General features: G+C 51.3%; 1 protein-coding gene across 1 annotated transcript in view; it reads left to right on the top strand.

Annotated features, from left to right (window-relative positions):
- The window catches only part of LOC102542247 (actin, alpha skeletal muscle 2-like), a 35,313-nt gene extending 21,591 nt beyond the window's left edge, over positions 1 to 13,722 (top strand). Inside the window, exons 6-9 of the mRNA XM_072970868.1 lie at positions 2,990 to 3,151; positions 4,879 to 5,067; positions 6,542 to 6,723; positions 13,411 to 13,722. Coding sequence (XP_072826969.1) covers positions 2,990 to 3,151; positions 4,879 to 5,067; positions 6,542 to 6,723; positions 13,411 to 13,554 — 677 coding nt within the window. The 3' untranslated portion in view covers positions 13,555 to 13,722. The remainder of the gene's footprint in view (positions 1 to 2,989; positions 3,152 to 4,878; positions 5,068 to 6,541; positions 6,724 to 13,410) is intronic.
- Positions 13,723 to 23,796: the final 10,074 nt, after the last annotated feature.

The following is a 23,796-nucleotide window of genomic DNA, read 5'->3' as shown; positions in this document are numbered from 1 at the left end:
GTCCCCAGAAATGTGTTTGCATCTTCCAGAATTGTGTGTGTGTGTGACTATGCGGTGTGGACTTTTTTTGTATGGCTTTTTTTTTCACTCAGCATAATTATCTGGAGATTCATTCGTGCTATTGTTTGTATCACAGTTCCTCTCTTGCTGCCGCTGAGTGGTGTCCCACTGTGTGAACGTGCCATGCTGTGTGTTCACCTTTGAACGGACATTTGGGTTGTTTCCAGCTGGGGGCTTTTATAAATAAAGCTTCTATGAACACTTGTGGACAAGTGTCCATTTGCAATGGACACGTGCTTTCATCTCGTTTGGGTAAATACCTAGAAGTGAAGGGGCGGGCTGTACAGCAGGTGAATGTTTAACTTTTAAAAAATCCCGCCAAACTAGTTTGCCAAGTGGTAGCACGCGCCATTTTGCATGGTTTCCTGCAGCCGTGTGTGTGAGTTCCGGTTCTTCCCCGGCACCTGGTGGGGTCAGTCTTGTTCATTCGTGCCGTTCTAATAGGTGTGCAGAGGTATCCCACTGTGGTTTTGACTTGCATTCCCCGGACGACCAAGAGGCTGAGCACCTTCTGTGTGTTTCTCTTCCATCCATGTATCTGCTTTGGTAGAATGTCCATCCAAAGGTTTTGCCCAGTTTTTTTATTGAGTTGCTCATTTTTGAGTTCTGAGAATTCTTTTTGTATTCTGGGTACAAGTCTTTTGTCCTATAAGTATTTTGCAAATATTTGCTTTCAGTCTATGGCTTGACTTTTCATTCCCTTACTGTGACTTTCAAAGAGCAAAAGCTTCTAACTTCAAGGAAGACCAGTTTACCAATTCGGTTTTTGTGGACCTTGTTTTTGTGTCATATCTAGGAAACACATGCTGAACTGTAAGATTTTCTGCTATGTTTTCATCTAGAGGTTTTATAATTTTAGTTTTATAAGTTTAGTTTTAGCTCTATGACTGATTTTGAATAAATTTTTGTACATGGCATAAGGGGCCAATGAAGCTTTGTGTATGTGTATGCATAGACAGGTGCAAGCATTCCCACACTATCTGTTGAAAAGCCTTTGCTTTCTTCATTGAATTGCCTTTGCACTTTTTTTTGAAAATCAGTTGTCCATCCCCATCTATGTGTCGATCTATTTCTGTACTTTCTGTTCTGTCTGTCAGTTTGTCTAACTGGAAGTTAATACCACGTTGTCTTGATTATCGTAGCTTTATAAGTCTTAAAATAAGATAATTTAGTGCTATACTTTTGGTCTTTTGTTTTTGCTAATTTTTGGACCATTCTAGGTTCTGTATATTTCCATATGAACTTTAGGATCAATTTGTCAATTTCTACCAAAAAAGGCCTCTTTGAGTTTTGACTGGAATTGCATTGAACCCATAGTTCGATTTAGGGAGAACTGACATCTTAACAATGTGTCTTTCAGCTAATAAATGTGGCATATCTCCTAGGTCTTCTTCAATTTTCCTTGGCAATATTTTGTATTTTATAGTATATAAATCATGCGTATCTTTTGCCAGATGTACCTCTAAGTGTTTCGTGTATTTTACTGCTGTTGTAAATGATGTCTTCATTTCAATTTCTGATTATTCATTGCTAGTAATAGAAACACAACTGATCTTTGTAGGTCGATATTATATCCTGGTGTTCTAACTAAACATATTTGTCAACACCGATGGCTTTTTTTTTTTTGTAGATTTCGTAGGATTTTCTACTTTGGCAATCATGTCATCTACAAATAGACAGTTTACTTCTTTATTTCCAAACTAAATGCTTTTTATTTATTTTTTTTTCTTGCCTAGTTGCTTTAGCTAGAACCTCCAGTACAATATTGAATAGAAAAGGTGAGAGCAGACAGTTTTGTCTTGTTCCTGATCTCAGAGGGAAGACATTCAGCTGTACACCAGTAAGTGCAAGGATAACTGTGGGTTTTGGATAGAAATCCTTTATCAATTTGAGGAATTCACTCGTATTCTTCATTTGGTGAAATTTTTTTAAAAATCATGAATGGATGTTGGAATTTGTCAAATGTGTTTTCTGCACCTATTGGTATGGTTATATGGGTTTTCTCTTTTAGTTCTTTAATACGCTGAACGACATGGATTGGTTTTTGAATGTTGAACCAACCTTACATTCTTGCACTAAAACCCACTTGGTCATGATGTATTATTCCTCTTCTATATTGCTGGATTCAATTTGCTGAAATTTTGGTTAGGAGTTGTGTGTGTGTGTTCATGAGACGTCTTGTCCTACCGTTTGCTTTTCTTCTGATGTTCTGTCTCCTGGGGTTCACTGCCATCTGTTGCCTGATATCCACTCTTTTGAAAATGGTTGTTCCCTGTATTTTGTCCTTGTTTTTGGGTGTTTCAGGTGGGAAAGGGAATCCACTCATCGATCCCTTGCTCAGTAGACGTGGAGGTCCTCACTTACTTTTGCTTCGTTGGTTACCAGTTTCAGGTTCTTAGTTACCAGATTCAACTCTGATCGGCCCTGGACGGCTCCAGCAGTCCCTGTTTCACACAGAATGAGGCCCTGTGTTCCCATCACCACATCACATCCTTTTGGACTAGCACAGAGAGGCCTAATTTGCCTTGCCAACTAACTTGCATGCCTCCTCCACTGTATTCAGACTCTCGTGGCATTTGAGTGCCACCCAGAGATTCCCGGCGCTGCATCAACGTACAGTCAATTCTTTGGAGAAAACAGTGTGAAGAGCAGTTTCCTTCTTCCTCTTCCATCTCTTTGGCAATTGCTGCTAATGCCAGTATGTCTGATTTAATAAGGAGATCTGCAGGCTGCTTCTCCAAGACAGTTGACCCTTGCCCTGACCCGGATAGATTCAGCACGTTCCCCTGCTGGGAAGGAAAGTTTCCTCCTCCGATTTTTGCCTTCCCTCCAGCTCTTTCCCCCTCTACAATCTCTTCCTGCAGACTTGACAATTGATAAGGAATGCCATGCACCCAGTATTATAATACCAGTGTGTTCTCTTGTTTAGGTATGACCCTTGAATCTGGAGAAGGAATGACATACTTTGTGCCCATCATGGACGGCTGTCCTTTGCATCAGTCAACCTTCCAGATGGACATTGCAGGCCAAGACCTAACCTTGTACTTCCTACGCCTGTTGTCGGAAAGTGGGCACTCACTGGTGAGCACAGGTAAGGCATTGCTATTCTTGATCAAGTAAACCAGACTTTGGGCTGTAATAGCCTCCTTGGCATGCTCCACCTATAGCCCTCAGTTGGCAAAGTGAAGCCTACCATTATCCGAGTTCTAAAAAACAACCTTATCTATGTTTAGGGGTATTTAGTACATTGATGATGACAGCAAGGCCGGTGGTGATGATGCTGGTGGTGATGGTGGTGATGATAGTAGTGATGATGAAGGCGGTGGTGATGATGGTGATGATGAGGATGGTGATGTCAATGATGGTGATGGTGGTGATGATAGTGGTGATGATGAACTAAGCTTCACAGAGTACTTACCCTCTGAAAGGCACCAGACTAAGACCACAGTTCACATAAATTCTCTCAGTGCTTCATGTTACAATACCCTGGGTGGAAACAAGCTTCGCCATTGCAAGAGGAATAAGTCTAGGAAGGGCAGGTGACTTCAACATCCCACAACTAGTAGGTGTAGCAGCTGGGAAGTGAACCCAAGGACTCCAGACAGGGATGTGCCTGTTCCAGTTTTCACCCACTTCTTGGACTAAATTCCCAGTTCGTAGAACCTTCATGACAATCATTCCCAACAAGCTCCTAGCCTGCATTGTACTTCCTGGTCTTCTTAGGCAAGAGGTGTGTGTCCAAACTACGCAAAGTACAAACCCTGAAGAATAGTGGCAATTAGAGGAAAGCAAGGGACAGTGATAGGACTGGCTGCGACTTGGCACGATCACTTGTGCAGTATGTCCCCTCATCCTTACGACAGTCCTGCGAGTGATGATTAATCCCATTCTTGAAGACTCGGAAAGGGGAGGTCTAAGAAGCTAAAGAACTTGGCAGAGGTGGAAGAGGTGATATTTGAACCTAGACTTGTCTCACCAGACCCCAAACTAGGCAAGGAAGGGGGAAATATCAGGGGTGTGCGGCACCCAGGAGCCAAGGAGGGAAGGGTGTGGCTAACAGCGTCAGCTGCTGAAGGGGAAGAAGCCAGGAAAAGAAAAAAGAGCATGGCAGAGTTTTGGAACAAGGAAGACACTGCAGACCTGGGCAAGAGCAGTCAGGTGGAGTGGGTGAAGGTAGAAGTCGACGTCTGCGGGCTGGAGAAGCTGTGGGATTTCCAGGCCAGCAGGTGCAGGGAGTTCCCTCTGACCCAAACTCAAAGGAATGACGGATGAAACATAAAACCACAACACCAGGAGACATAGCTGGGTCTGAAATTGCTGTCAGCCACCCGAACAGGGGAGGAGGCTCATCTTCCAGATACGTCCAGGGGAGGGGGCTTCAACTGACAGTTACCCAGAGGAGGGGGCCGCTGTGAGCTGTTTGTAGCTGACTCTCTTAGCAGGTGGCGGTGGGGTCACCGACAGCACCTTCTATATTAATAGGCAATGAAATTGAATTTGATTTTTCCAGCTTGGTGTATATAGCACACGGTGTAGAAAATGCAGATGCGTCTTAAGCACTGGTGTCTTGGTTCAGAACACCCCTAGTCCACCCTTGTCGTCCACAGACCCGGGCCCCCAGCATGCGTTGCGTGTAACAGGCACTAGAACACGAGACAAACACAGAAACTGCAGCTACAGTGGTGCCGTCCGATCCCCGCCCCCAGGAGCTGAATCTTCAGAAAGATGCTCCCCGGGGATGGGGGTGGGGGTGGGGAACGCTTTTGTGAGCTCGCCTGACGGTCAGACTCCACGTGGCCCTTTTTCTTTCTCCCACAGCTGACCGGGAGTTCGTCCGGGACCTGAAAGAGAAATGCTGTTACGTGGCTTCGGATTTTGAGAAAGAAAAAGTGGAAGCCAGCTCGCCCTCCTGTGCACAGAAGTGTCAGCTGCCTGACGGCCAGGAAATTGACCTCGGGCGGGAGAGGTTCTTCTGCCCCGAAGTGCTTTTCCAGACAGACCTCATAGGTGAGCCCGTGGGAGGGGGCAGAGGTGAACCCGGAAACGGACAGAAGGACGCGCCGTGAGGCAGCAGGAGACAGGGCAGCCAGGAGGGCGTTCTGCTTAGAGCAGCAAATACTAGCAAGGCGGCACTGCATTTCAGAAGGTCCTCTGATATCAGCCGTCACTTATTAAGCACCTGCTGCATACCTGTCACTTCGCCGACCTCGGTTGTATCCTTTAATCTTCTCCCCTGATCTCACATCATTTCATTTTGCACACGAAGAAACCCACTGGAGAGCGTCAGCTCATCTATCAAACGGGATTAAATACCCCGGACTGCAAGTCCTCTCCTTCATTACGTGTAATATTTATACTCTACCTACTTAAAAATAATTTGAAATATAAAAATCAAGACAATTAAAGCAGAAAAACAAAACCCACAGATTTTGGAAGGAACTGTAAACATGTGGCTGATCTAGAGATTTTAAATGATCATTGAGTTGACTAAGCTCTCTGGCAGACAGGGCAGAACAGGATAAAATGACGGATTATGAAATTCCCACACACTGGGAAAATGAAGGCTGCCTGGTAGTCCAAGAGAACCAGTGATTGCCTGGAAACAAACATTTTAAATAATTGGTTACATTAATAAGGGACAGAGGGGAATGCACGAGAAGCAGCCGCTTCCCCAGGATTAGTCCCTGCTGAGGACATGGCATTCATACCTAGGACAGGAGAGCTGGGGTCCTCTCTGTGTTCTCCGTCAGTCGGTGCTGGGGACGAAGGTTTAAAATGTGGCGCGCGCCCCCGGATTTCAGGCGGGTAAACGGAGACGTCGGGATGGAGCTCTCCACCCACAGTGTGGAAGTTCCCCGCCGGTCTGGGCAGACACCACACGCGCACGATGTTGGCACGTGCACTGGGCCAGCCCCGCCCTTAACGGTGCCTGCGAATTCGCCTTTTCAGTCCTTGTTCCAATGTTACGCAGTCAGGACCATCACAGATGGGGAGGCCCCGACAGGCCCCAGCCACGCCGCCCGGAGGCTCACAGTCTCACACAGACGGGGACCCGGCGCGCACGCCCCGCGGGGCTTTGCTCACGGTCTTTGCGTTCAGGAAAGGAAGGGTCGGTGCAGCTTTCCCAAGGCTACCTGAGCAAGGACGCGGTGTCCGCAGAAGTCCCCTCACAGGGTGACTGACACCAAGGCATTAAGCATGAGTAACTGCCAGTAACACTCGGGTGCGGCGTCTTCGGGACGAGAGGGGCAGTAGTGCGTGCTCACCCAGGCGCCCGGCGGAGCCCGGGGCCGCGTCGCGCCCACGCGCTGCCCTGCTGAACCCCGCAAGCGCCTCGCGGGCAGTGATGCTGTTTGCCCGCTGCCCTCGGAGCTGCCCAGGACTCGGGGGGCCCAGTGCATTCCAGGGGAGGGAGCCCAGGTGGGCAGCGGGCCGAGCCTCTGGTCCCCGCGGCTCATCTGTGCTCCGCCCTTCCTGACAGGGAGACACCACCTGGGGGTCCACATGAAGGCCTTCCAGTGCGTCAGCTCCTGCGACCCCGCCCTCTGGAAGATTCTCTTCAGCCACATCGTATTGTCTGGGGGAACTGGCACCTGCTCAGGCTTGCGGCTCCGGCTGCAGAGAGAAATCTCCACCCTGGTTACCCCGAAGATTAACGTGAAGGTATGGTGCCCCCCACCCTCCCTCTGGGGCTTCCAGAGGTCATTCCACAGATGCTTCTGGAATGCCGCCCACATGGCAGGCACAGTGCCAGGTGTTCAGGGGAGCACCAGTGAACAGAAGGGGCAAAACTCCAGGAGCTTACAATCGAGCGGGGGGAGGAAGCAGTAAGCAATATAGATCTGTCTGCTACAGAAGGTGGTATGTCCGGAGGGGCTAGAAGCTGCAGGTAGGGGGGCAGCAAGGACGGAAGAGGGGAGGAGAGAGCGGTCAGGGTGGTGTCCTCGGGAAGGTGGCCTTTGAGGGAATACTTGAAGGAGGTGAGGGGAGTGTGTGAATATCTGGGGAAGAGCATTCAGGCAGAGGGAACAGCTCACGCAGTGGCTCAGAGGCTTGCTTCCTGGAGGGAGTTCTGGAAAGGGTTGACTGTGCTGAGAGAGGGAGGTGGGTAAACGAGGTCAGAGAAGCCGTGTAAGGCTTTTACCTTGGAAACCACCAGAAGATTTGAGCAGAGCAGTGAGACAACTGGGCTAGGCTCTGGAGGGTGGGTCAGGCTGCCGTGTGGGGATGTGGGTGGTCCAGGCAGAGGTGCTGGTGGCTCAGAGCAGGCGGTGCAGGAGGGAGGTGGTCCAACTCCGAGCATGCTCAAGCAAAGGATACAGGGCTCCCAGAGAGATGTGATGGAAGAGGAGAGAGAGGAGCCAGGGCGTCTCCTGAAGTCCTAGCCTGAGCCATTGGGATGACACAGACGCCATCACTGAGACAGACAAGGTCACTGGAGGAGCAGCCGGGGAAGGTCAGAAGTGGCATTTTAGGCGTGTCCAGTTGGAGATGTCTCCTGTCCGTCAGAGAGCAGAGGTCCAGGAGGGACCAGGAGTTTGGAGGAGGCAGGGGCCTGGGTTCTAGGTGCACACTGGAGTTTTCAGCAGAAGCATGGTGCTCAGAGACCAGAGGGAGGGGTGCCGACAGGGAGGAAGGAGGAGGTCCATATGCAGCCCCCTCGGTCCATCAGGAGAGGCTGGAGGGAGAGGGGTGCTGCCAGGAGCCCAAACCCCAGACCACAGGCAGGAGACCGGGAGAGCAGGCAGCCCGCAGCCAGGGGAGCCCTGAGGGACGGCGGACAGGAAACCGTGCCGCGTCGGCAGGCAGGAGGGGGCTGAGAACTGGCCCCTGGAGTCCCTGGGACTTAGCACCTTCAGTCCCGTGAGACGTACCTTTAAGACTGATGTTCAGAGGGGCCTTGAAGGAGGTTTGCTGCCACGAAAGCAGGGAAACGGGGCCACAGGTCAGGGGACTGAGGTCAGAAGGAGCCTGTGCGGTTGTGGTGGCGGTTGTTTTAAGGTGGGAGAACCATCTGCCTGTGTGACCTCCGATGGGACCGATCTGCGGGGAGAGAGAAGCTGAGGATGCAGAGAGGCTCTCCTCCCGGCTCGGGCCTGCAGGAGGCAGCCGGCCCCACAGCACACCTCCGGTTTGGGGAATCGGGGACTCTGCCCTGCCCGCGCCTCCGCCCCTGCCTGCCGTCCTCTCACCGCCATTTAAATTTTATTTGTTTATTTATTTACTTTTAAATGAACAGCTTGCATTTTTTAGAGCAGTTCTAGGTTTACAGGAAAACTGAACAGAAAGCAGGTTCTTGTACAGCCCTCCCTTTACACACCGTCACTCCCGTCATCCTGTCTTGCGTTTGTGCATCGGTCACGACTCACGAGCCACCTGCCAATGCACCGACGCCTGTAGCTGACGTCAAGGCTCACTCCTGCTGTTGCGCATGTGGTGGGTTCGGGGGACGCAAGTCACGTCCCCACCAGTGCCGTGTTCTGCAGAGCAGGTCCACGTGCATCGCGACGGCCACGCAGCCGTCCGCGGTAACCGCGCCCTGTGCAGACCTGCCCGTCCCCGCCTCTGCCCCGTCCCGGGACCGCTGACCTGACGACTGCACTGGCCCTGGGGCGTTGCCCTCTCCAGGGTGCCGTGTCGCTGGACCCATGTAGCTGTAAGGTCCTGTGGTTGGAATCCAGCAATATGTAGGTAGCCTTTCACACTGGTTTCTTTTTGACACCACTTTTCAAAGCTGCTTTTCTTCCTTTCTGTTTATGAGATCAGCTCACGGCCATGGTGGAAAACGTATAAGCAAAGTTTAAGCAACGAGCTTGGAATTTCAGTCTCAATTCGCACAGTAAAGAAAGCACGTCCCCACCTCTCCTTCTAACTGGACGGAACCAGCTCGGCGCCCGCCCAGCGCGGTGGCCGGGGATTGGGCGGATGGGGTCCCCAGTGCACTTTTGGTTGAATAAGGGCTTTCCTTGCGCCTCAGGGCCCTGGGCCGAGGGTGGCCCCCGTCCGGCCCTCGTCCGACTGCCCTCTGCTCGCTGCTGCCCTGGTGGCTGTGTGCTTGCCTGGAGCCTCTCCTCCAGCTGCTCCCAGCTGGCCCCAGGCAGGCCGCCCTCCCTTGACTGCAGCGTGCTCGGCCCCTCCCAGAGTGACGCCAACCCCCACGCTGGACCCCTGGCCGAGCTCCATTGGGGTGCAGTGGGCGTGGATGGGGGAGGGCTGGGGTCTCCCAGACACCAGGGAGGGCAGGGGAGTGAGCAGCTGTCTGGGAACCTCCCTTCCTCTGCAGATGTGTCATTTCCCTTCCATATCTGCGCCCACCCGTGAAACAGGACACCCGAGGGGCGCCTCCTCCCAGGGCTGGGGGCCGGAAGCGGGGACTGAACCCCTCTCCCCTTAGCTCCCCCAGCTGCTCTGGGAAGATTCCGTCACCCCTGCCCTCAGCCGCCCCGCTTTCGGATCTGACTTCAGGCAGGGCCCTCTCAGAGCAGCTTTGTGGCTCGAATCCCCAGCGTATCCTCTGCTGCCTCCTGAGCCCTCTCCGGCCCCGTGTCCCCATCCCGCTTCCCTTCCTGGCTCTGCAGAAGGGCCACACAGGGCTCGGTTCTCCCAGCCCTGATGCTTGCAAACAACAGCCCGACTCGGTGGACCTGGGCGATGTTGGAAAGTAGACGTTTGCACAGCAGTGGTCCTTGTTCTGATCCGTGTGGATCCGTCCTCCACCAGAGCCAGTGGGGCAACAGGGGAGAATCAGGAATTTTCTGGAAAGGTGAACATGTCAGCTGGTATTACAGAAATCAACACAAGTCTTCTCGCTTCCAAAGTCGGCAGCCCTCTTTACATGCGCGATACATAAAACTCCATCATGATTATAAAAACTCATGTAATACTGGAGAATTATTTCCATCCCTTCCTTCCTCAGACTGCAGCCCTCATTATAAAACAGGACCCACTGTGACACACACTTGTCCTAGAGATCTGTACCCACCTGTGTTCTTCCTAAGCCCGCAGTCTTCTTTGTATAATTTTATATGATGGTATATAAATACATACAATGTGGGAAAACTGTGACCCCCCGCCTCCTCCCTCCCCAAGGCTGCAGCCCTTTCTCCATCACCTCACATGAAATTACAGACGTGTAGGGACTGTGAGGAAGCTCCCACCGCTCCCAGCTTCTCGCTCTGGAGTCCTCCTTCTCTCCAGGGATGCCTTTCCACTGCCCCTCCTCTCGGCTCCCGGAGCTGCTGCCTATGGCGAACTGTCACCAGACCAGAAAGGAAGGTCCAGCTCAGCCAGCACGGAAAACAAAGGGAACTGTGATGGCATACTCCTGCCCACTTCTTGACCGTGGCTGCAAAGGGCGTCCCTCAGGCTGCCCTCCGACAGCCTTGCCCTCCAGCCTGTGGCTGCGCTGAGGCTCGGGCCAAGGTCTGCCATCCCCCTCTCTGAGCCCTTAATCCCCCCAGCCCTCCCCTCAAACTTCTCCACGTGGGGCTGGAAGGCGGGGCCTGTTTCCTGTAACTGCCACAGCCCAGCCCTGCCTCTGCCTAGTCTCTCTCCTGTCTGGACGCTCTCTGGCAGGGAAGGGGGTGCAGACTCACCTTGAATCGTCCACAAGCTCATTAAATTCTCCCCTAATGACGGGAAGAGGGGCGAGGGTATGGCTCAGTGGCAGGGCAGGTGCCCGGCCACCCGAGGTCCTGGGCTCAGTCCTCGGGGCCTCCACTGGGAAAGGGAGCAGCCGAGGCTGGCTGACTCCCCGGGTGTGGAGCAGTGGGTGTGGACGGCTGGCTCCAGACTTAGAGGGGGCTTGGCGGGTCATTTCTGACCGAAGATCACTGTGCGGTTTTGACACACGTCTCAGAGGGAGCTCAGACAATCAGGCAACATCTCCTTATTTATGTGGGAAGGCTCTCAGCATATAAAGCTGCAAAAGAGGAAAAAAGAAATGATGAGAGAATGAATAACCTGATTATCTGCCCCCCAAAAAGATGAAAAGTAAATTAAAAGTAAATAAAAATAAAAAATAAAATAGGTGGACAAAACAATTTTAAAAATTAAAAAAAGAAGAAGAGGAGAAGGGTTCTCTCCCGCAAGCAAGCTCGCCCTCCCTTCCGGGAGCAGCCGCTTCCCACGGGGCCGTCTTTTAAAACAAGAGCTTCTCCCAACAGCCTCGGTCTTGCGATGATAATGTTCTTGCGCTAAGTTTTTGGCCGTGGTATCTTCTTATTTCTTTAAGACAGTTTTTCCCTTAGAGCCCATTTCTAGACGGGAATTGCCTGAGCCAGGATGTGCGCAGAGTCCAGGCTTTGGAACACACTGTCCAGGCGCCCACGGAGACACCGAGCCTCCGGTCCTGCCGACGCAGGGGGCAGTGTCCCACCCAGCCCCGCTCAGCGAGCGCGGGCGCCGGAGAGTTAAAGACTCCCAGTTGGACAGATGAAAGATACGTGCTTTACTCTGCATTTCTTTAGCAACTAACGCAGGGACACCTTCCGCACCTGCTGGGCTGCCCGTAGTTTTTCTCTTTTTCTTTTACTTCAGCATCGCTTTGTAATTGCTCGTTCCAACCCTCTGGCCGTTTTTCTGTTGGTGGCTTTGCTTTCTCCTGAACGCACAAGCTGCCCCAGTTTTGCACACACTTTTGCTTGGTTTGGCGTGTCTGTCTGGACAAGACCCAGGCAGGATCTGGGGCTCACACAGGGTGACAGCCTGTTGATGGGAGAAAAGAGGGTCCTGGTGCCTGTTATCAGCGTTTTCCTCTGCCTGATGCCTGACCCTGAATGTGTGTCCCCCCACCCCTGCCCCCCACCTCTGACTCTTTCCCTTGTTTATTTTCCTTAAAATTTCAGCCATCTCTCTTGTCTTAACCAATATAACAGATGGTTTCCAAGCCAAGCACAGTTCTGTGGTGGCAGAGCCAGCCAGCACCCATGACTGAATCTGATCATTCATCTTGTCTTATTCCCTGAACTCTGGGTTTTCCAAATCCTCATCGTAAATCCCTTTGCCGTGCATATTCCTGCAGCAAGGTGTCCGTCCCCACCTCTTTTAGAATAATAAACATGTACTATGATATACCTGAGTGCTTTACGGAAAGTCAGTGAATACGTGAGGATGACAACTGCCTGACCTTGAGTAAGTGATTTCACCTTCCAGACCCTCGGTGGTCCTACCTGGCAAACGGGTGTGGAGATGTTTACCTCTTCCCGGCCCAGAGGTGACCTGACTTGAACAAGGAACACTGCTTTCTCCCAACATTGAAACTGAAGGAGACATACACATTACCAAACTCAGGCTTGGCTGCTGGCTGCTCAAAAGCCGATAATCGAGAGGCAAGTGCCAACAGAAAGGAAAGATGCTTTAATCAGAAAGGCAGGCAATCTGGCGAGATGGTGGACTCATGTCCAGAGATACTGCTGAAGATTCTGCTCAGCCGTGAGAGTTTTTAAAGGGAAAAAGGAGGGAGGAATCTCAGTGAATCACTGAGGCAGGAGGTGGAGGTCTGCGTCTTTCTCCATCGCATGCAGACGGGCTGACTCTCTTCAGATGTTTTCTTGTCCGCGTGATCTGCCCACAGAATCGTTGAGGGGGCTGTTGCGGGTTGAGAGACAGTCACTTTTTAACAGCTTAATTCTTTATTCTTACTTCTTATTATCTAGGGAGACAATCACCAGGTTTGGCAGGGCGTGGCGTGTGCCCGGAGAGCAGAGGTCGGGAGCTAGGCTAGATTGCCTAGGGATCTCGTCCTGTAATTAGGTCCTTTCAGGGTTAGAGGGGACAGGAATGGACAAGAGGAAAGGGGGAAAGAGCTGCTTTCATCCACTTGACTGATGTCAGAGCAAGAGCAGGAGTCAAGCAAGAGATAGAGGTGGTCTTAAAGGCGATGCCTGGGGCAGAGGGTCCTCTCTGGGAGGCTCGATCGCTTGGGTTTGTTTCTTTTTTGCTTATCTGTGTTTTCTGTTTTCCACAAAATGCACATGCCTTACAGAGAGTCCCTACCTGAGTACAAACTGTGTCATCTATCTCAGAGTGAGTCCAAGAGCCGAGGGCCAGTCCTGTGCCCTTGCTGCTTTCAGCCTCACCTTAAAGCCACAGGCAGCAGGATATGACCATTAAGCATCTTTAAAGTTTGGAATAAACTGTTTCTCAGGGAGAGGGGAGGGGCTGGGGAGGGGGGAATGACTGTGCATGAGGTGCACTCAGGGATTGGTACTTTGTGTCCCTGCTTTAGAACAGTACTTTGATTTTGATTGTGGTTTCTCTCCCTCTCTCCCCCCTGACCCCTCACACCACCCTTGCCTTCTTCTCTTCCCTCCTCCATTCCCCCCTCCCACCTCCTCGACTCTCATCCAGGTGTCCACCTGCCCGCATTCCATATACGGCGCATGGGTAGGAGGCTCCATCCTGTGCTCACTCTCCACCTTCAAGGACATGTGGGTCACCAGCAAGGAGTATAAGGACATCGGCTCCTCCGTCTTCAGTAGGAGAACCCTCTGAGTTGTGGCTGCCTGGACCCCTTCATCTGTCCTGTTAACGCCAGCTTTGAGCTGAGCCTCAGCTTGGCTGAAGTGATCAGTGTTCAGAACCAACTCAAATGTAAGGGTGGCCCTTCCTTCCCCGGACTTGGATAAAAAGGGTTAATAAAGGACAGACAGCCCCTGTGAACAAGGATTGCAGCATCTTGGAAAATGCTCCCAGGACACTCACTACATCAGTGCAGAGTCACGAAGGGAGGGAATTTCTGGCAACCCCTGTGCATCAGTCAGCATGGCTAAGCTGTGCTGCAGTAACAAACATCCCCAAGTCTCAGTGCCATAAAACAAAAGTCTGTTTCTCACCCATGCTACACGTCCACTGAAGGTCAGCAGGGCTCTCTCCTGCTTCACCCTTGCTCCAGAATCCGGCTGACAGAGCAAATACCACCTGGAATGTTGTCATGCACTGTGGGTGTGCATAAGGGTGCCCTGGTGGGTCTTTGATTGGCAACAAAGGAATATACCACACATCTGCACACAATTAATTGTTCAGAGCAAGTCACAGGCCCCAAACCACCCTGGGGGCTGGGAAGGGCCACCTGGCCACAGACCCAACCCCCAGCACCGGAAGAATGGCACAGATGCTCTGGTTCATGAGAGCACAGTTGGGACCCATTAACACAAGGGGCATTACGCCCTTCACAGATTCACTCCTGACGTTGCCATGAGGCTGGCTTACTCCAGCCGAGCTCGCGAAGCAGGACCGAAGCTGACAGAGGTTCATTAACTTGAACGAGGCTGTTTTGACAGTGACAGGGAGTGTGGATCTGTAGAGCACACCTAGTAGGAGCACCAGAGGGTGAGAGCGGAGAACTAAGGAGACAAAGTCTGCACAAACATCGGAGGAGCAAGGCCCAACTGGAGGGCCCAAGGAGGCCGTGCGAAGGCCCGGCGAGGGCCCAGCGCAGCAACGGGGCATCCCGGCTGCCCAGTGAAGTTCCACGATGTCAAGGATGCACAGCAAATTCTAGAGGATGTGAGAGAAAACAGCAACAAATAGGTTAACTAGCAAGGGGGGTTACCAGAAGACTCCAGGCTGCCCGGGGAAGCTGCATTCCAGGAGTACAACAAATAGCTTCAGTGTAAGCACGTCCCAAAGATTGCATGCATTTTTATTGCTAAGTCTGGCAACCCTAGTCTTAAAAAAAGAGGCTCCGATCTGCATCAGAATTCTTACCTGCAAAGCTGCTGGCACAAGATAAGAGGACAAAACTGTCAAGAGAAGAAGGATGATCTTTTTTTTTAATTGGTGAAGTTGACCAATATCTTTTATTTATTATTTTATTTTTTACTGTAGTATAGTCAGTTACAAGGTGTCAATTTCTGGTAGAAGGATGCTCTTGAGCCGGAAATTTCACACCTCGTCCGACTGGGTTTGGAATGTTGGGGAAAAAAATACTTTGGCAACAGGCAAAGACTCAGAAAATTTACCATCAGGTGCCCTTTCTCTTAAAAAAAAATCAAAGATTGTCTATGAGATGAATAAACAAACAACCTAGGAAAGAAACAGTGGTGAGTAAGGAACTGGACCTAATGGGAGGCACATGTCAGAAAGTGCTAATTCAGAGCTTAAAAAAAAGTCACAGCAATACGGAACAAGAAAATCTCAGATGATCTCAAGATGGGGGTGGGGATGGGGTTCAAGGTGGGAACGAGGAAGAAAGTGGATTTGTGGAAAATACGGACATGCGTGGACTCCAGATATTGGCAGGAAAGAAGGTTCGATGTGCACGCTTGTACTTCAAGGAGGACAAGCCACGGCGCCGTCCAGGCCCAGCCTGAACCCGCGAGGTGCTCTCACTCTCTTCGGCGTGAAGAACTGTGCAACCCGCCCCCAGCCCTGCACCGGCGCAGGCAGCTCAGGCCGGGGAAGCCCGCTCCAGCAGCCCCTGCTGTACGTCTCAGTCCTCTTCCGTGGGTGCAATGCCATCGCCGACGTCCAGCATTGGTTTCTTTGGGTTTTTCAGTCATCAGATGTTTCTCTTTTTGCTCCCTGCCCTGAAAATAAGTATCATGATTTCCATCAATCTGAAAATATCAGCAAAAGTTACTTGCCCTCATCTTCCCATTAGCTGCTCACCCAGCACAATGCGGCTGACACGGTGTTTCCATCACAGACGTGCCTCTTTTTTTTTATTTCACTTTTTATTGAAGTGTAGTTGATTTACAATGTCAGTTGCAGGTGTACAACAAAGCGATTCAGTTATGCACGTACATACACATGTATATTTTTTTCAGATTCTTTTCCCGTATAGCGTCTTAGGAGAAACTGAATACAGTTCCCCGAGCTGTACAGCAGGTCCTTGTTGCTCATCTGTTTTACGTACACTAATGTGTATCTGCTAACCCCGAACGCCCAGTTCAGCCCCGCCCACCCATCCCTCTCCCCTTTGGCAACCACAGCTTGGTTTCTGTGTCTGTGAGCCTGTCTCCGGTCTGTACACAGGCTCATTCGACTCGTTCAAACATCGCCCCTCTTCATGACGAGTTTCACTTTGGGTGGCGGTCACTGAAGGTATGAGTCAGGGCACTGCTAAGGCAGGAAACCTTACGTAATGCTTCTGTTGCCTGTAAGGGGACAATGGAATCTAAGGAGAAGCAGCTGTGCCCTTTATAGTATTCTGCCTTTTCTACCATATGCATTAAACTTGAGACAATTGTTTTAAATAACTTACGGGGAACCCAGGGGAAAGCAGCAGTAGACAGAGCTCACGTAACATGCACTTACAGAGGGAAGTGAAAATAAGGTGATAGATGTGCCAGGAAAAAACCAAAATAGGCAGATGTCAAAGAAACAGAATTCGAGCCAAATCACTGGAAGATCAGAGAGAGATTTCGGCTACCAAGGGTGGGGGAGCAGCCAGCAAGAATACGTCTTGAGTCTTTTCACCTTTCAGGTGCATTTAGCCTCAGGGTACGCCAAGCAAAGGGGATATCGCGCAGGACGTGCGGAGAAGCCCAAGTCAGAGTTAACACGCCCCAAACCGGCCCTTCGTTTCTGTGCAAGGCAGTGACAGCGCCACCCAGAGTCTTTAACGTAGTTCATGACTTTTCTCTTCCATCAAAAGTGTGGCAGATCTTACCCACTCTACCCCCACTCGCCAGCACCTGCTGTTTCCTGTTTGCTTGGCGACAGCCACCCCGTTGGGTGTGACGTGGTGTCTCACTGTCGTTCCACTGAGGGTTCTATGCTGAGGAGTGTGGTGTCCACACTTGTGCTTCAAAGGTCACTCTGGCTGGTGGGCAGTTGCAGGGACGCCAGGCAGGAGGCTGCTGGAAATTCCAGGAGAGGTGACGGTGGCGAGGCTGTGGGAAAACCGGAAAGCTGTGCATTGCTGATGCGAATGTAAAGAAGTGCAGCTACCGTGGAAATCAGTTTGGAAGCTCCTCAAAAAGCTAACACAGGGGCACCATGTGATTTAGCAATTCCACTTCTGAATATAAACCCAAAAGAATTGAAAGTGGGGACTTAAGCCGTATTTGTACACCAGCCACCAAAGCAGCACGACTCACAACAGCCAAAAGGTGGAAACAACCCAAGTGTCCATCGATGGACGAGTGGACACATAAAATGTGGTCCACCCATACGATGGAAAATTACTCGGCCTTGGAAGGGAAGAACATTCTGACACAGCCCACAACACGGACGAGCCTTGGGAGCATCAGGCTCGGTGACACACACGGGACGCAAAGGAACAAGTACCACGTGGTTCCACCAACACGAGGTCCCTAGTGCCGCTAAGTCCGCAGAGACGAAAGTGGGACAGCAGGGGCAGGGGGCTGGGGGAGGGGGTGGGGAGTGGCGTTTAACGGGGAGAGAGTCTCAGTTTTGCCAGATGTTAAAGAGCTCTGGAGATGGATGGGGGCCGGTTGTACAGCACTGTGAACCTGCCTGAGGCAACTGAGCTGTACACTTAAAAATGGTTAAAATGGTCAATTTCATGTTATGTGTATTTTACCACAATAAACGTTTTTTAAAACCCTCCATGGCCTCCCGTCCCAGAAGGAAACGTACAGTCTTGACCCGAGTCTTTGCCGGCATGACCCACTCTGCTGTGGTCTGTGTGACGTCACGCACCCCCCCCACACACACACATGCTCGCCCTCACTCAGAGTCACACTGGCCCGCAGGCTGGTCTGTGAGCATCCAGACTCGCTCCCACCTCAGGGCCGCCACGTCCCTGGGACACAGGGGCCCCAGACCGCTCCTCACATGACTTACTCCCTCAGTGTGTCAGGTCTCTGGGAAACTCTTTAGCAGAGAGGCTGTCCCTGGTCTCACAGTCCCGCCCACGTCAGTCTGTCCACGTCCCGCTGTCTGTGTCTCTGCTGGCCTTTGTCACTCTCAGAGTTTCCATTTGCCTGTGAGAACTGTCTGCTCTCCAGCTGGAGGGCCCACCCCATACCTCCTCCAAGAGCAGGGACTTTGCATGTCTGCTTGCTGCTGCATGTCAGTCCACCATGGTTGGTCAACAGGTATCTGTTGAACAAATGAGAGATTGAATGAATGAATGAATGAATGGATGAAATGAACAAAAAAATAAGGAAAGCATAATAGGAAATGGGGGAAGTGTGGGAATCAGCAATCTCCAGAAGGGAAAAAGCCGAGGATGATAAAATTATGAATCAACGCTCCGACTCACTGAGAGATGTCTTTGGGTTTGGTCGGAGTGTCAATTCTACAAGCTAAGGAGGACCCCCTGGGCAGGGGTGAGGTGCTGTGCAGGCAGGCGCTGCTCAGGTTGGCCCGAGGGCGCAGGGGAGGTGTGGGGAGGGGAGCCTCCCACTGTGGGCGAGCTCACAGGTGCCCCCTGAGCGCGGCAGAGCTGTGACCTTCACATGACCTTCACCCCCACCCCCGTAAGGGGACATTCGTGTAAGACCCACCACAGTGCTGAACGCGATGCAGGTGGACGTGGGGACAGACCAGGGGAATCAATAAATGACACTTGGTCATATAAATCCTCTAATTCTATGCAAAGGTTAAAAGCAATGGAGTCAAAATACAGAGACGGTTTTGAGATGATCGATCTTAGGAGTCCGCGTTGCCTCCTGGGGAGGGGTGGAGCTGCTAGCTGTCGTGGTTTCACGGTGGGCACATCCATCAGAATCCATCAGATTGTGCATCTGAAATATGTGTTGTTTCCTGTACAGAAGTTATACCACAACAAAGCTGTTTTTGTAAAAGCCTGTGTTGAATTGTTTTTTAAAAATGGAATGAAACCCACAGCCCAGACCATTCTTTACTTTCTATTTGTATAAAGGTATGCATGCACCTACTTTATTTATTTTTATTTATTTTTTATTTTTTTAGTTTTGAACTTTATTTTTTTATTTAAAAAATATTTTAATCACTTAAATGATACAGTTTTTTTGTGTTCTAAAGTTGTACATTATTTTAGCAAACATTCTTTAAAAGACAGTGCCAAGAATCCAAGTGACAAATGATAGGTCTTTTCTTTCTTTTTTTTTTTTTTTTTTGTAGGCATACTTTTTTTTTTAACATTTTTATTGAGTTATAATCATTTCACAATGTTGTGTCAAATTCCAGTGTAGAGCACAATTTTTCAGTTAGACATGGACATACATACATTCATTGTGACATTTTTTTCTCTGTGCATGCACCTGGTTTAACGAGGCAGAATGTTCTAGGACGGGGCAGCAGACTTTCTGAAAAGGGCTGGATAGTAAACACTTGCCCACTGTCTCTGTCACGGCGACTCACTCCTGCCTTTCCGGCGCGACAGCCACTGCAGGGAAAACACGAACCAGACATTCTCCTCGGCCGGGATCCCGGATACACTGCCTTGTTCTTACATCACTTTTTTGGGTGCTTTTCTTTTCCTTTCTTTTCTTTTGACACGCCTTCTGCTGGAATGACTCACTTTTCTTTATTCTGCTACTGATTTGGAAGTGTATCTGTTATTTTTCTTTCGTGGCTGCCACAAAGTCTTTACGTCTTGCTGAACGTAAGGTTGGAGGTGGACTTATTAATCCCACCACCTCTGCAGCCTGTGGGTCTCCTTCCTTCCAGCCCCTCCTCCCGTATCTCACTTTTGTGTTTTAATCTGACTTGGATTTGTTCCTTTAAAAGTCCGTTTAGCATGAGTGTGCTGGGGATAAACTCTTATATCTATCTGAGAATGTCTGCATTTTTGCTCACAGTTTTAAAAAAATCTTCATTGAGACATAATCCACATACCATAAAATTCACCCACTTCCTGTGTGTAATTTAGTGTTTTGAGTAGTCACAGTCATGCAACCATCACGGGGATCTAAGTTAAAAGCATTTTCATCTACCCTAAAAGAAAGGCTGTGTCCACCCGCGGTCACTGCCCCCCCTCACCGGCCACTGGCCACCCGCCTTCCCCCGTCTCTGTGGATTTCCCTGTTAAGGACATTTCACAAAAACAGAGTCACACAACGTGGTCTTCCGTATGTGGCTTCTTTCACGTGTGCATCTGTGTTGGAACCCGTGTCAGTAACTTACCGCTGACTGATACCCCATCGTGTGGGCGGACCTCGCTTTGTTTATTCACTCACCCTCTGGCGCTCCCCTCTCCAGCGCAGACCCGTCAGCAGCAGGCACACTCCGCCCTCCGCTCGTGCGCCCCCCGCCCGCTGGCTGGCTGGGAGCCGACCTTCAGCTGCCCTTGAAGATGGAGTCTGGGTCCTGGACGCCCTGCTCAGAGAAGAGGCACCAAGACCGACAGATGCGGAGCAAACATCCTCATGTGGGGTTAAGCCGCTGAGACTGAGGGTTATCTGTTTAAAGGGCGGGTGTTTCCTTAACTGACACACATGTGGAGGCACAAGGCAGGGGGGGAGGGGAGGATAAGCAGTTGGACCCTTTGAGAACTGAAGCCAGCCAGACCTCGATTTTCCAGTTTAATCAGATATTAAATCACAAACCCTCTTTTGGTTATAAGTTTTTATTGAGTTTTTCTTTATCACCTGGGAGCCAAAATGACCCTACGTGATGCATCTTCAATAATCAATTCAAAAATTAAATAGGAAAATGGTGACAAATGTGACAAAACACCTGGCAAAGAAAAGTAAACTAACAAGACATGTGCGAGACCTACATTAGGAAAACCACAAGCTGCTACCGACGAGGCGCAGAAGACTCAAGTACAGCGAAGAGACAGCACCTCGGGGGTGAGAAACCCTGCATAAACTGTCAGCTCTCCCTGCTTCCCCCGGAAATCCAGGGCAGCCCCAATCAAATCCCAGGGAGATTCTTTTGGATGGAGTTTGAAAAGATGATTCAGGGTTCATCTGGAAGAGAAATTACGCAAAACGCCAAGAACCACGTCAGCACGCTCCCTCTTGGGGCGTCCAGAGCGGCCCTCTTGCACAGCAGCCTGCGGCACAGCCCCAGCCACGCCTGCGTCTCAGGTGCCCCTCAGGGAGCCGCTTCCCAGCACCCCAAGCTCGTGGGGCCAAGGGCACCAGGATCCGGGACACAGCGCATCCCGGATGGGAGGTCGGGATGGGTGATACCTGTGTGGTCTAGCGACCGTCCTCCTGGATTTTTCTCTGGATGTGGTTGGATGAGGTTCCTACCTGCCCTCTCCTGCAGGTGCAGGCGTATGACCAAAGCTGACAAGCCCCAGTGGAATGCCACCCAAGCCAGGCCAGTGAGACTCAACTCCAGGACGCTGGCAGTGGGGGAGCTCCCCTCTTAGAGAGGAGAGGAGTCTGGAGCTGCTGGCAGCCCTCAAGCTGCCACCATGGGAGCCTGCTTGAGGGTGAAGCCATTGCAGAACCCAGGGGTGGGGAGGGGAGAAAGAGAGGGAGGAAGAGGTGGGAAGAGAGAGACACTGGGAGACAAAGAGACAGAGACAGGGAAAGAAAATGAAAGGGAAAGACAGAGAGATTCTGATTCCTCACAGCACAGCTTGAACCAGCCAGACCTGAATTCCATCCTAGGCTCGCTTGAGAGGCCAATAAATCCCACTTTTAAAAATTAAGTTTGTAATAAAAGATGAGTCACGAGGTCTGGGACCCAACCGCAGGGTTCATGGGTATTTAAGCTCTTCCCTTTCTGTGTATTTGGAGCTGAATCTTGCACTCAGATTTGGGCTTGGACAATCTTTCCCAAATACCAGGCTTCAGAACGCCCCTCCCCCCAGCGATGTGCCCGCCCGCTCGCTCCCTCACTTTCTCGTTCACCAAAAGGCCTCTTCCTGCCAGGGGCTCGTGAGGGCGAGGAGGGTGGAGGTCAGGAAGCCCTGTCTTCAAGTCTCTGTACTTCCATCAGAGAAAGGTAATGTCAAGGAGTTAGGGGGTCTTGGTCTGAACTGGGGGCAACTGAGAAGAAGAGTTGTGCTCACCAAGTGCAGAGGACCCCAGGCCGCTGGGCCACCACCCAGCAGGGGGCAGGGGCTCAGGGGAAAACCAAGGCCACCCTCCACCTCTCTCCCACCCCTCCGACCCCCAGCCAAGCATGGGCAGCTGGGAAGCAGGGTCTCCCCGTTCAGGAGCACAGTGCGCACGCAGAGGAGCCGTGTCCCCTCTCAGCACCATGGACAGGGGCCTTCCCTCCCCGAGGCCCGGGACCCTGGCTACCAAAACTCCAGCGTGCTCTGAAAGGGTGGACCGGCAGTTCGCTCTCCACTTGGTTGATGCTCAGCCCCCACCTGCTCCTGTGCCCAGGACTGTCAGGCACAGACGTCCCTGGTGCCCCGAGTGGTGCAGACGCGGGGGCATGCCTGAGCCTGGGGGCCCGAGGATGGATGAGATGGTTGCTGGGGCTTCCTGAGGACCCCGGAGCAGGGTCGGGGCCAGAGAGGCACTCACAGCTTGGGAATGAGGGCAGATGGAACGCAGAGTCTCACCGCAGGGGAGCTGCCTGGCAGGGGTGGGGGCAGAGTTCATGGAACTCCTTCCCCACAGCCAGGCCCAGCCACAGCAGCAACACTGACCAAGGAAGGGATGGCATCCTTATCCTGGACAGTCAGGTAAGGAGCCGTCTCTTCTCCCTCCCTCCCCCAGCAAAGAGGGTGGGACACAAGAGAAACAGACCTCCAACTCTCCTCACTCAGCAGCTACCCTGGCAGAAGTCAGGGCTGGGGCAGTGGGAGGGGACTTAGGCAGAGAGAGACCTGGAATCAAATATTACATTCATCTTCCATCCCTCCACCCACATCTCCCTCCAGTCACACTTTCATCCACCTGCCCATCCATCCGTCTCTCCATCCGTCCATCCATCCATCCCCCTATCCACTCCTCCCTCTAGTCACCCATTCATCCATCTCTCCATCCATCCATCTCTCCATCTCTCCACCTACTCACCCACCCACCCACACCCAGCCACACATTCATCCATTCCTCACTTGGCCAGGGCAGAAGTCAGGGCTGAGACAGTGGGAGCACAGAGGGAGAAAGGCCTGGAATCATATATGACATCAACGTTGAAAAACAAACAGGACCAAGTTAGAACAACTAAGGAGACTGCCTCAGTCCTAATAAAAGCATGACTTGCTTTATGCCAGTCCTGCGCGAAGGGCTCACCGCGTGTCACCTCCCTCAGTCTGCACTGTGATCGTGGAAGAAGGCGGTGCTATGATTAGCCCCGTTTTAGAGGACCCAAAGGGGAGCACCCAAGGTCACACAGCTAAGGCTCAATGCCGGGCACTTGACCGGCGTGGGTCTGCCTCTCTGTAGTAACCAGAAGTATCTAAATGGTGGCAGAATTGGGGTAAGCCAGTACTCAGGTAACCTGCTGCTCAGGGGGAAAAGCAGGGCTGAGAAGGGGTCTGACAGCACAGTCAGAAGCAAGTACTGGGAAAAAGTGAATCAAGAGTCCTCAAAAATGAGTTTCATATACATGTACCCAGAAATCTGGCTTGCCTGGTTTCTGCAAAGCAGTGTAATTATCAGCATCCAGCAAGTGATTTACATTAACTACTCGAGAGTGAGCTCCTCCTATTAAATACACAACAATTAGTGATCCTAATTGTCCATTATGGCTTAATTGGATGCTGAAAATTGCTTTGTTAAAAGCCAACTGAGGGATTGGGGTAAATAACGGTAAGCTCAGCCCCCAGGTGACGCTCCTGTTCCTGGAGAGTTGGTCCTCGCCCTTGACTAGCTTTCCTCTCTGAGCCCAACGAGTCACGTGCCATGGGCAGCGCAGACCCCATGGATAATCATTCCTGGGGGTCAGCTTGACTTCAGATCTCAGACGATGGGACTCACT

Source organism: Vicugna pacos, chromosome 10, assembly GCF_048564905.1.
Source record: "Vicugna pacos chromosome 10, VicPac4, whole genome shotgun sequence".
In the NCBI taxonomy this organism is placed as follows: domain Eukaryota; kingdom Metazoa; phylum Chordata; class Mammalia; order Artiodactyla; family Camelidae; genus Vicugna; species Vicugna pacos.
This window is presented reverse-complemented; position numbering and strand designations above follow the sequence as displayed.